The 12,350-nt window shown below is 52.3% G+C and overlaps 1 protein-coding gene across 2 annotated transcripts in view; it reads left to right on the plus strand.

The window, feature by feature from the left end:
• cyfip2 (cytoplasmic FMR1 interacting protein 2) overlaps nucleotides 1-12,350 on the plus strand; it is a 127,218-nt gene that overhangs the window by 50,707 nt on the left and 64,161 nt on the right. For both annotated transcript variants that reach the window (XM_085996071.1, XM_085996072.1), the window contains exons 7-13: nucleotides 594-690; nucleotides 1,315-1,443; nucleotides 3,325-3,429; nucleotides 6,881-6,972; nucleotides 7,945-8,062; nucleotides 8,715-8,834; nucleotides 9,571-9,696. In XM_085996071.1, coding sequence (XP_085852197.1) covers nucleotides 594-690; nucleotides 1,315-1,443; nucleotides 3,325-3,429; nucleotides 6,881-6,972; nucleotides 7,945-8,062; nucleotides 8,715-8,834; nucleotides 9,571-9,696 — 787 coding nt within the window. The remainder of the gene's footprint in view (nucleotides 1-593; nucleotides 691-1,314; nucleotides 1,444-3,324; nucleotides 3,430-6,880; nucleotides 6,973-7,944; nucleotides 8,063-8,714; nucleotides 8,835-9,570; nucleotides 9,697-12,350) is intronic.

The raw sequence follows: 12,350 nt of genomic DNA on the forward strand, positions 1-12,350 counted from the left end.
CTCCTGGAGCAAAGTGTCCAGGTAACTCTTCCCCCTCCCTGATGTATCGCAGTTTCCGAAGCTCGGACTCCAGCTCATCAACTCTGAGCCGAGGTCCCTCGAGCTGCAGACACTTAGTGCTGGTGTGGTCGCTGTGGATCAGACTGGGGTCCACCAGCTCCCACATGCTGCAGCTGCAACACATCACCTGCCCTGCCATCTCTGTTGTATTTTATTTAACTAATTAGATTTTCAAGTTTTGAAATACTCAATTGTCTATTAATAGTGTTTAATCTAGGTAATAACCGTGTTTAATTTATTAAATTTAGTTCTATGCTTTAGGTCTTCATTAACTTAGCCCACAGTCCAAATTTAACCCGATTTTGTTTATTTTTTTATGTATCAAGCAGCACCTCTTACCCCCACCTCACCGAATTCCCTCACTCACCAAATTCCAGAATTTAGTACTCTGTAGAAGCAATACTCGGTAGAACTGGACTCCGTGCTACTTACCTCGGAGACTTTATAAAGGGATAACCCAGTGCACAGCTCAGCTCTCGGAGGCCGGGCTGGGAATGACCGACACTCTCACTCCGAGTCTTGAACTGTTACAGGGCGGCTCAATTCCTACGGAAAATGGCTGATCCCCAATCCATACAGGAATCACAGAACCTCTCCATGTTCCTGGCGAATCACAACCGGATAACGCAGGTAAGAGAGGGAGGACGGGGGGAGAATAGGGCGGGGAGGACCAGGGGAGAATAGAGAGGGAGGACAGGGGGAAGAGAGGGAGGAGGAGAGGAAGGAGATGAGAGGAAGGAGGGAGTCTCTGAAACGGAAGGGAGCTTCTGTGTGGGATGATCCATATTGGAAGAGGGGATGAGAAAGTCGGGGGGCTAAAGTTCGAAGCGATTGAAATCGGAGCCGGGAGTGGACTGTGGGGCAGAGCCAGGAGCGGGAACGGATCCCGTTCAAAGTCTGATTATTTTTCTTGTCTCCATGCAATGTCTGGGACTTCCCTCACTGACAGTGGGGGGCTGGGGTGGGCTGGGGTGGGGGTGGGCCGCAGGCTGTGTGTTGGGGTCTTGGGCTGGGGGTCAGGGGTTGGGTTCAGTGACTTTGGGTCAGGGGCTGGGGGTCGGGTTAAATTCGGGGTCGGGGGGTGCTGGTGTGGGGTTGGGTCAGGGGTTGGATTCAGGGTCAAGGTGCTGGTGTGGGGTTAGGTTGGGGGCTGTGTGTCGGGGGCTGGGGGTCAGGGGTCGGGGGCTGGGTTCGGGGGCTGAGGGTCAGGGGGTCGGGGCTGGGCTGCTCTCACTGATCCGTGCTGTCTTTCAGTGCCTGCACCAGCAGCTGGAGGTGATCCCGGGGTACGAGGAACTCTTGGCCGATATCGTCAATATTTGTGTCGATTACTACGAGAATAAAATGTACCTGACCCCCAGTGAGAAGCACATGCTGCTGAAGGTAACGGGGGTCGCGCGGGAGACGCGCACGCACACACTTAAAATTAACAACTGACCCCCAGCATCAATTGCCGTTTGCGGAAGAGAGTTCCAAACTTCTCCCACCCTTTGTGTGTAGAAGTGTTTCTTAATTTCACTCCTGAAAGGCCTGGCTCTAATTTTTAGACTCTGCCCCCCTAGTCCTAGACTCCCCAACCAGCGGAAACAGTTTCTCTCTCTCTACCCTGTCTGTTCCCCTTGATATCTTGAAAACTTCGATCAGATCACCCCTTAACCTTCTAAATTCTAGGGAATACAACCCTAATTTGTGTAATCTAGATCTCATTGAATGGCTGAAGGGAATGGAACAAATACTTGAAGGGGAGAAATGTACAGGGCTGTGGGGAAAGAGCAGGGGGGAGTGGGACTGATTGGAGAGCTCGTTCAAAGAGCCGGCACAGGCACGATGGGCCGAATGGCCTCCTGTGCTGTATCAGTCTATGATTCTCTGGAGTGAGGCTTGAACCCACGTCCTTCTGACTCCGAGGAGGAGGACAGTGCTAACCGCAGAGCCACGGCTGACCCCTGTATTAAATCACCTCGGCCTCTCCCATTAACCTACAATCTCGTCTCGCTGGAAGGCAAATTATTTAAAATAAAATGATTTGCAGGCTGGTTGTTGGAGCAGTACACGGAATGAGAGTTTTCCTTCTGTACACACAGGGTCCAGCAGGTGGCAGTGCCACCTCACAGAATCACACCCCACAGGAGGAGGCCATTCGGCCCATCGTGCCTGTGCCAGCTCTTTGAACGAGCTCTCCAATTAGTCCCACTCCCCCCTGCTCTTTCCCCACAGCCCTGTGAATGATTTCCCTTCACATATTTCTCCAATTCCCTTTTGAAAGTTACTATTGAATCTGCTTCCACCGCCCTTTCAGGCAGCGCATTAATAAATCGGTGTTTGTGAAAATGTGGAAATGGATTGGGGTTAGAGTGATATCAGAAACCCTGTCCTGGGGGTTCGCAGTTCGGGGGTACGGTAGTGCAGTCCAGTAATCCAGAGAACGAGAGTTTAAATCCCACCACAGGCAGTTTTAGAATCTGAATTCAGTTTTAAAAATCTGGAAATAAATATCAGATCTCAGTAACAGTGACCGTGAGGCTGTCGGATTGTCGTAAAAACCCATCTGGTTCACTGATGTCCTTTAGGGAAGGAAGCCTGCCGTCCTTACCCGGTCTGGGCCTATAGGTGACTCCAGTCCCACACCATCGTGGGTGACTCTGAACTGCCCTCTGAAGTGGCCGAGCGAGACACTCAGTTTGTATCAAACCCACTTCCAGCAGTTCAAGAAGGCGGCCCACCCCCACCTTCTCAGGGCAACTCGGGATGGGCAATAAATGCCGGCCTTGCCAGCGACGCCCACATCCCCAGAATGAGAGCATTACATAAAACACACGGTCCCAAAATCCAGGAGAGGAAAATATATCAGCAGGGGGCATAACCTAGTGAGGGAGTGCCGCACTGTCGGAGGGTCACAACCTACTGAGGGAGCCCCGCATTGTCGGAGGGGCAGTACTGAGGGAGCGCTGCACTGTCGGAGGGGCAGTACTGAGGGAGCGCCGCACTGTCGGAGGGGCAGTACTGAGGGAGTGCTGCACTGTCGGAGGGGCAGTACTGAGGGAGTGCTGCACTGTCAGAGGGGCAGTACTGAGGGAGCGCCGCACTGTCGGAGGGGCAGTACTGAGGGAGTGCTGCACTGTCGGAGGGGCAGTACTGAGGGAGCGCCGCACTGTCGGAGGGGCAATACTGAGGGGAGCAGTAGCGAGGAGTGTTCGACCATGGGAACTGTCACTGCCTGGTATTTCTGTCCCTCTCGTAACTCTGCTCTTCCTGTGTTGGCAGGTGATGGGATTCGGGCTGTACCTGATGGATGGGAACGTGAGCAACATCTACAAATTGGATACTAAGAAACGGATAAACCTCAGCAAGATCGACAAATTCTTCCGGGTAAGAAGCCCTTTCAGTGACTATGCCCAGCGAGGTAAGGGAGCATTCAACGGGCAGTGAAATCCGAGGCTGTTCTCTGTGATCTTGTGTCAGCTTCTAGCTAGATGGTGTCCCAAGGGGACGGAACTCCACCTCCCAGATATGTTTTCACGTGCTGGAATAAAATAATCTGAAACCGATTCAGAACCTCTCTTAAAATAGCGAGCCTGGAATTCCTGACACGTTGTGTAATTCGTTAACGCCGTGCCGCGTTCGTCCTGCCCATGCTTCGGTTCCGCTTTGCGTAGTGCAGAATATTCTGCCACTTTCAATGTCGTGACTGAACTAGGACAGTTTTCCCGGGGTGTGTGGAGGGGCGCGGGGAGGCGGTCCTGAATTTTAATGGACATGTCCGATTAGCTCACTCGATGGGTCAATTCGTTGTCCAGTGAGTGGCTGAATCCTTCGGACCAGGAAGATCCCGGTGTCGACCTTTGGACTGTGGTGAGTGAGCTAACCTCAGGAGTTGGGATCTAGAGTGGTCCTCAGTGCCGCTGGGTCGGGAGGGATGAATACAGCAGGGGTCCCTGGAACCCTGCGTTCGGTCCTGGGCCCCGCACCTTGGGAAGGATATATTGGCCTCGGAGGGGGAGCGTCGCAGATTCACCAGAATGGTACCGGGGCTAAAAGGGTTAAATTACGAGGACAGGTTGCACAGACTGAGCTTGTATTCCCGTGAGTTTAGAAGATTAAGGGGTGATCTAATCGAGGTGTTCAAGATGATTAAAGGAGTTGATCGGGTAGAGAGAGAGAAACTATTTCCTCTGGTGGGGGGAGTCCAGAACAAGGGGGCAGAACCTTAAAATTAGAGCCAGGCCATTCAGGGGTGATGTCAGGAAGCACTTCTTCACACAAAGGGTGGTGGGAATCTGGAACTCTCTCCCCGAAAAAGCTGTTGAGGCTGGGGGTCAATTGGAAATTTCAAGACTGAGAGTGAGAGATTTTTGTTGGTCAGGGGTATTCAGGGTTAGGGGACCAAGGCGATTCGATGGAGTTAAGATACAGATCAGCCACGATCTCACTGAATGGCGGCACAGGCTCGAGGGGCTGAATGGCCTCCTCCAGGCCCTATCACAGGCTCGAGGGGCTGAATGGCCTCCTCCAGGCCCTATCACAGGCTCGAGGGGCTGAATGGCCTCCTCCAGGCCCTATCACAGGCTCGAGGGGCTGAATGGCCTCCTCCTGTCCCTGTGATAGGCTCGAGGGGCTGAATGGCCTCCTCCAGTCCCTGTGACAGGCTCGAGAGGCTGAATGGCCTCCTCCTGTCCCTGTGACAGGCTCGAGGGGCTGAATGGCCTCCTTTTGTCCCTGTGACAGGCTCGAGGGGCTGAATGGCCTCCTCCTGTCCCTGTGACAGGCTTGAGGGGCTGAATGGCCTCCTCTAGTCCCTGTGACAGGCTCGAGGGGCTGAATGGCCTCCTCCAGTCCCTGTGTTCCTAACTGGACACTGGCAGTGACGGAAGCTCCCTCAGAGAATGGTCACTCAGTGCGGATGCCCAGCGGCCTCCCGAGCAGGAGCTAAAGTTGCCAAAACGCCCTCTGAGCTGCTGCTGGCTGAAAGGCCCTCGACCGTTCGTCTCCATATTCCAACATGGATACAGAGGCACTGGACAGGGTGCAGAAAAGATTCACGGGGATGATACCAGAACTGGGAGGATATACCCATCGGGAACGATTGAACAGGCGGGGGCTCTTTTCTCTAGAAAGGAGAAGGCTGAGGGGTGACCTGATCGAGGTCTTTGAGATTATGAAGGGGTTTCGATAGGGTAGACAGAGAGAAAATGTTTCCACTTGTGGTGGAGACCAGAACTAGGGGCGATAAATATAAGGCAGTCACTAATAAACCCAATAGGGAATTCAGGAGAAACTTCTTCACCCAGAGAGTGGTGAGAATGTAGAACTCGCTACCACAGGGAGTGGTTGAGGTGAATATCACAGATGCATTTAAGGGGAAGCTGGATGAACACATGTGGGAGAAAGGGATAGAGGGATATGGTGATAGGGTGAGGTGAAGAGGGGTGGGAGGAGGCGCGAGTGGAACAGTGGGGCCGAATGGCCTGTTTCTGTGCTGTACACTCGATGTCACTCTGTCCAGAGCCTGACTCGTGCCAGCTGTTGCTGCTAGTTTGCTTGTACAGACTGGCCTGTAGTTGTAATAAACGGGTCTTTTTCCAAGTGGCAGGCAGTGACTAGTGGGGTACCGCAGGGATCAGTGCTAGGACCCCAGCTATTCACAATATATATTAATGATCTAGACGAGGGAACTAGATGTAATATCTCCAAGTTTGCAGATGACACAAAGCTGGGTGGGCGTGTGTGCTGTGAGGAGGATGCCGAGAAACTCCAGTATGATTTGGACAGGTTGGGTGATATGGCAGATGCAGTATAATGTGGATAAATGCGAGGTTATCCACTTTGGTGGCAAAAACAGGAAGGCAGATTATTATCTGAATGGCAATAGATTGGGAGAAGGGGAAGTGCAACGAGACCTGGGTGTCCTTGTGCACCAGTCGCTGAAGGTAAGCATGCAGGTGCAGCAGGCGGTTAAGAAGGCAAATGGTATGTTGGCCTTCATAGCGAGAGGATTCGAGTACAGGAGCAAGGATGTCTTGCTGCAGTTGTACAGGGCCTTGGTGAGACCACACCTTGAGTATTGTGTGCAGTTTTGGTCACCTTATCTGAGGAAGGATGTTCTTGCCATGGAGGGAGTGCAGCGAAGATTCACCAGACTGATACCTAGGATGGCAGGAATGACGTATGAGGAGAGATTGGGTCGATTAGGATTATACTCGCTGGAGTTTAGAAGAATGAGAGGGGATCTCATTGAAACTTATAAAATTCTAACAGGACTAGACAGACTAGATGCAGGAAGGATGTTCCCGATGGTGGGTGAGTCCAGAACCAGGGGTCACAGTCTAAGGATAAGGGGTAAGCCATTTAGGACAGAGATGAGGAGGAATTTCTTCACCCAGAGAGTGGTGAACCTGTGGAATTCTCTACCACAAAAGGCAGTTGAGGCCAATTCATTAAATATATTCAAGAAGGAGTTAGATATATTTCTTAAGGCTAAGGGGATCAAGGGATATGGGGAGAAGGCAGGGACAGGGTACTGAGTTTGGATGATCAGCCATGATCTCATTGAATGGCGGAGCAGGCTCGAGGGGCCGAATGGCCAACTCCTGCTCCTATCTTCTATGTTTCTATGTAGATTGACGTGTGTCTCCACCAGTAGATTGGCGTGTGTCTCCGCCTGTAGATTGGCGTGTGTTTCCGCCTGTAGATTGGCGTGTGTCTCCGCCTGTAGATTGGCGTGTGTCTCCGCCTGTAGATTGGCGTGTGTCTCCGCCTGTGATTTCTGTATGAGGTGACGGAAGTTAATTGCTATCAACGTCTTCTCTCTGTTCTCTTGCAGCAGCTGCAGGTGGTTCCTTTGTTTGGAGACATGCAGATAGAATTGGCCAGATACATTAAGACCAGTGCTCACTATGAGGAGAACAAGTCCAAGTGAGTGCGAGCCGTAATGTAACCTGGGCCAGTCCCAAGCCTGGAGGTGACGGGTATCGCTGGTAAACGGTTGGTGGGAGGACGCTGGGAGGAGGAAGGCAGGACTGAGGAGAGCTGAGCTTGAGCTCCGAGAACTTCTTACCCAAACCAATATTTACCTGGTGGGAAGTTGCTCGGAGCCTGGTCACAGCCGAGATGTGACTGCCTCCCTCATCTGAGAGGCGTGTGTCCTAACTGTGAGATTTTGGAACAAGGCGCTCTTGAGATAAGCGGGTGGGTCGTTGTGACCCAGCGAGGATCGGCGATGTTAGTTAGCGCGGCTCTCGGCAACTTCCTCCGCGCTCAGCACAAGATGGTTCAGGTGAAGAAGGCCCTTCGGCCCCTTTCATCCTAGTACTGAGGGAGCGCTGCACTGTCGGAGGGGCCGTACTGGGGGAGCGCTGCACTGTCGGAGGGGCTGTACTGAGGGAGCGCCGCACTGTCGGAGGGGCAGTACTGAGGGAGCGCCGCACTGTCGGAGGGGCAGTACTGAGGGAGCGCCGCACTGTCGGAGGGGCAGTACTGAGGGAGCGCTGCACTGTCGGAGCTGCCATCTTTTGGATGAGACGTTAATCCGAGGTGAGTTCAGCACCAATTCCTGGGAGTTCAAAACGTGGCGTGGCACCAGTGACATCATTGGCCCGCGACTGTCCTATTTTTAATGAGGATCCCGTCTGCCTGGATTGGGTGGCCTTTGAATCGCGGCAGTTAAAATAGCGATAGTTCGGGACACGGCGGGAACTTGGCACTATTGCCCCCTCTCCCCCCACAGCCATTATTATGACCTGTTGGAGCCGGGTTAAAATCTGGGCTCCGTCTTGATCTGCCTCTCATCTCTCTGGTCACTGACCGGCTCAGTCTGGCTTTAGTCTGCGGCTGGTGTCTCCCCGGTCGGGGCACCCTGTCTGTTTAATGCTCCGTCTCTTCACCCAGGTGGACCTGCACACAGAGCAGCAGCAGCCCACAGTACAACATCTGCGAACAGATGGTGCAGATCCGAGACGATCACATTCGCTTCATCTCCGAGCTCGCGCGGTACAGCAACAGTGAGGTGGGTGCCCGCGGAACCTGTGACATCCTTCCTAAAGTGTGGTGCCCAGAATTAAACACAATACTCCAGCTGTGGTCTAACTAGTGATTTATAAAGGTTCTCCTTCCTCAAGGGAGCAATGAGAAACGAGGTTTGGACACCCCTAGTGCCTGAACTGACGAGGGAGTGCTGGCTCTTCAACACTTGGGGCATCACCGCCAAACTCTATTCTGCTCGCTCGCTCACACACTCCCTCCCTCCCGCCCGCTCCCCCGCTCGCTCTCGCTCCCGCCCGCTCCCTCCCTCCCGCCCGCCCCGTCCCGCCCGCCCGCTCCCTCCCGCCCGCTCCCTCCCGCTCCCTCCCTCCCGCTCCCCCCCTCCCGCTCCCTCCCTCCTGCTCCTCCCCCTCCCCGCCCCCGCCCCCTCCCTGGCCCTCGCTCCCTCGCCCTCCCTCCCACTCCCACTCACTCCCTCTCTCACTCCCTCCCTCTCTCACTCTCACACACACAAACATTCTCTCACTCTCTCGGGCGCGCTAGAGCGGCAGTAGGGACCCGAGCTCTCCCTGAGCACAGGCCGGAACGTCTATCTCTCTGTAGCTCACCCCAGCACCGGTGGGAGTCTCTCGGCCTGGCCTCCGGCCCTTGACTCACCTGTTTATCTTGCTGCGCAGGTTGTGACGGGATCGGGGCTGGACAGCCAGAAGTCGGATGAAGAATACCGAGAGCTGTTCGACCTGGCGCTGCGAGGGCTGCAACTCCTGTCCAAGTGGAGCACACACGTCATGGAAGTGGTGAGAATTAAACACAAAAATGTCTGTTCATTTCACCCGGTCAAAGTCCCGACCGTCCGCTGGAGGTGGTCAGTGGACTGGTTCCCGATCCCATTCCACAGGTGATCCGCATTTGATGCAATTCATAAAATGGGGTCTAAATTCAAATTGTATTTTCACTGAAATCCAGTTTCTCCCCACATCCCCAACCCCACCCACCCACCCACCTTCTCCCCATATCTCTCAACCCCATCTCTAATTGCCCCTTGAGAAGGTGGTGGTGAGCCGCCTTGAGCCGCTGCAGTCCGTGTGGTGAAGGTGCTCCCACAGTGCTGTTAGGGAGGGAGTTCCAGGATTTTGACCCAGCGACGATGAAGGATCAGTGATATACTTCCAAGTCAGGATGGTGTGTGACTTGGAGGGGAACTTGGAGGTGGTGGTGTTCCCATGTGCCTGCTGCCCTTGTCCTTCTAGGTGGAAGAGGTCGCGGGTTTGGGAGGTGCTGCCGAAGAAGCCTTGGTGAGTTGCTGCAGTGCATCTTGTAGATGGCCGAGCGAGACACTCAGTTTGTATCAAACCCGCTCCCAGCGGTTCAAGAAGGCGGCCCACCCCCACCTTCTCAGGGCAACTGGGGGTGGGCAATAAATGCTGGCCTTGCCAGCGACGCCCACATCCCCAGATGGAAATAAATAAAGAGCTGTCAGTTGAATGTCTATATTTCAATACTCGCTTCTAAAGTATGTGTTTTTTTGATTAGTATTCCTGGAAGTTGGTTCATCCCACGGATAAATTCTGTAACAAGGATTGCCCGGGCACGGCGGAGGAGTATGAACGAGCCACTCGCTATAACTACACCAGTGAGGAGAAGTTTGCGCTTGTCGAGGTAACTACGAATGATTGACAGATGCCTGACTGTTTTCATGAATGCAGCACATTTTTCCCAGTTTTTACCTCGGCCGTGGCTCTGTGGGTAGCACTCTCTCTGGACCCTGAGTCAGAAGTGTTAAGTCCGTGAATGATTGAGACACGGACTAGCAGGAGAGAAAACAAACATCTTTACTGGTGAAAGGCAATAACGAAACTAAAAAACAGAGGCTCTCTAGCGCCTTTTATACAGGGGTGGTCACTGCTGGTACTGCAGTCTGAGACCAGTTATTCTCTTAAAGGTACATACACAACAATTCCTCCCCTTTTAGATAAACAGTACATAACATTCATTTAACAACTAAATGACAACGAATTACAATCACAATTACGGTTGCTAGATACATTGGTTAAGTTTAAGCAATTATAAGTTCAATCTTTGAGGAGGCTTCCTGATTCTGTCTGGATAACGCCTCTTTGGGGTAACAGGTTCTTCTGGCAATGTTGAGTCGGAATCAATGTCGTTGTTTGGTTCATCTGCTTCCAATATTACCGGTTCTGCGGTAGCTGCAATTGGAACGTCGATTTCATTACCAGGTGTATCAGATCGTGGTGTGGAGTTGACGTTTTCCAGTGACTCTAGAATCTGGTCAGCATGGCGTCTTACAATGCTCTCCCCAACGTCCACGGTATACATGAGAGGTCCTTGTCGTGTACAAATCGTTCCTGGCTGCCATTTCTCAGTGCGGTAGTCCCGGGCCAAAACTGGTTGCCCTATCTTAAAACTCCTGGTCGGCCTTTCATTCATATTCTGAAACTGCCTGTTCTCCACATCTCTTCGGACGTTTGGCTTAACCAAATCCAAGCGGCATCGTAGTCTTCGATTGAAGAACATCATGGCTGGAGTTTGGTTGGTAACCGCATGTGTCACATTCCGGTAGGCAAACAAGAAGTTGTCCACCTTGTGTTGTAGGGGTATCTCTTCATTACACATTGCCTTGATAGCCTTCTTGAATGTTTGGACAAACCTCTCGGCCAATCCATTAGTGGCTGGATGATATGGGGCAGATGTGTAATGCTTAACACCATTGTTCTTTAAGAACCTCCGGAACTCTTCAGACACAAACTGTGGTCCATTGTCAGAGCAAATCTGTTCAGGCAGCCCATTCCTGGCGAATATGGTTCGTAAAACTGTGATAGTTTTTCCGTGGTGGTTGAGGACATTTTTATTACCTCTGGCCGCTTTGAATGTGCATCCACCACAATTAAAAACATCGAGTCCATGAAGGGACCAGCAAAATCAATGTGCACCCTTTGCCATGGAGATGAGGGCCACTCCCATGGATGCAGAGGAGCTTGTGGTGGGGCGTTTTGGACCTTCTGGCATCCTGCAGAGCTCTTGGTCATCTCTTCGATTTCTCTATCGATTCCCGGCCACCACACAAACACTCTGGCTAAGCTCTTCATTTTTACCCCACCCAGATGACCCTCATGAAGCTCATTGAGCACTCTATCCGTCAACTTAGGTGGAATTACTACTCTGGATCCACACATCAAGGTTCCTCTGCACACTGACAGCTGTTCTCTTCTCGGTGAGAATGCTGGCAGCAGTGGTTTGCCATGTGCTGGCCATCCCTTCACCGTTAAATCATAGACCCGTGATAGTGTCGGGTCATTCCGTGTTTCCTTTTCTATGTTTGCATTCGTCACAGGAAGACATTCGACTATGGTCGAGTGGAATAACTCCATTGGATCCACTGCAAGGTCGTCTTCTTCCACCGTCGGCAACGGTAGACGTGACAATCCATCAGCATTTCCATGCTGTTTAGTTCCTTTGTACTCGATGTCATATTGGTGTGCCCCTAGGAAAAGGGACCATCTCTGCAGCCGTTGTGCTGTCATTATCGGCACGCCCTTCTTTGGGTTGAAAATGGAGACAAGAGGTTGATGATCGGTTAGTAGAGTAAATTTTTGACCGTGCAGATAGTGATTGAACTTCTTCACCCCCCACACTAGGCTGAGGGCCTCTCTGTCAATCTGGGCGTAGTTACGCTCGGCAGAAGTTAACGAGCGTGATGCAAAAGCTATCGGCCTCTCCAAACCATCAAGGAATTTATGTGACAGTACCGCCCCAATGCCGTAGGGAGACGCATCACACGCCAGCCTGATTGGCAGTGCTGGGTTGTAGTGAGCCAATACTTCCTTTTGAAGTGATTAAGTCCTTACTCTTCCGAAAAGCACGCTTACAATCATCGCTCCATTTCCATGCTACCCCCGTTCGTAGCAGGGCGTTCAGTGGGTGCAGAATTGTCGACAAATTCGGCAAAAACTTATGATAGTAATTCACCAACCCGAGGAATGACCTCAGTTGCGACACATTTTCAGGCGCTGGGGCCTTAACTACCGCTTCAATTTTGTCAGGGGACTTATGTAACCCCTCTTCATCAATCACGTGGCCACAATACGATATCTGTTTCTTAAAAAATTCGCACTTGGGGCGGTTGACTCGCAGCCCATGTTCCCGTAGTCTAGTGAGCACCTGTTCTAGGTTGTTAAGGTGTTCACTGTCATCTTCACCTGTTACAAGGATGTCGTCCAAGTAACACTGAGTCCCCGGAATCCCTTGCAGGACTTGTTCCATCGCTCTTTGCCATATCGCCGGAGCCGATGCTA

This window comes from Somniosus microcephalus, chromosome 8 (assembly GCF_052327205.1).
Source record: "Somniosus microcephalus isolate GS21.2 chromosome 8, FLI_Smic_1.0, whole genome shotgun sequence".
NCBI classification, from domain to species: domain Eukaryota; kingdom Metazoa; phylum Chordata; class Chondrichthyes; order Squaliformes; family Somniosidae; genus Somniosus; species Somniosus microcephalus.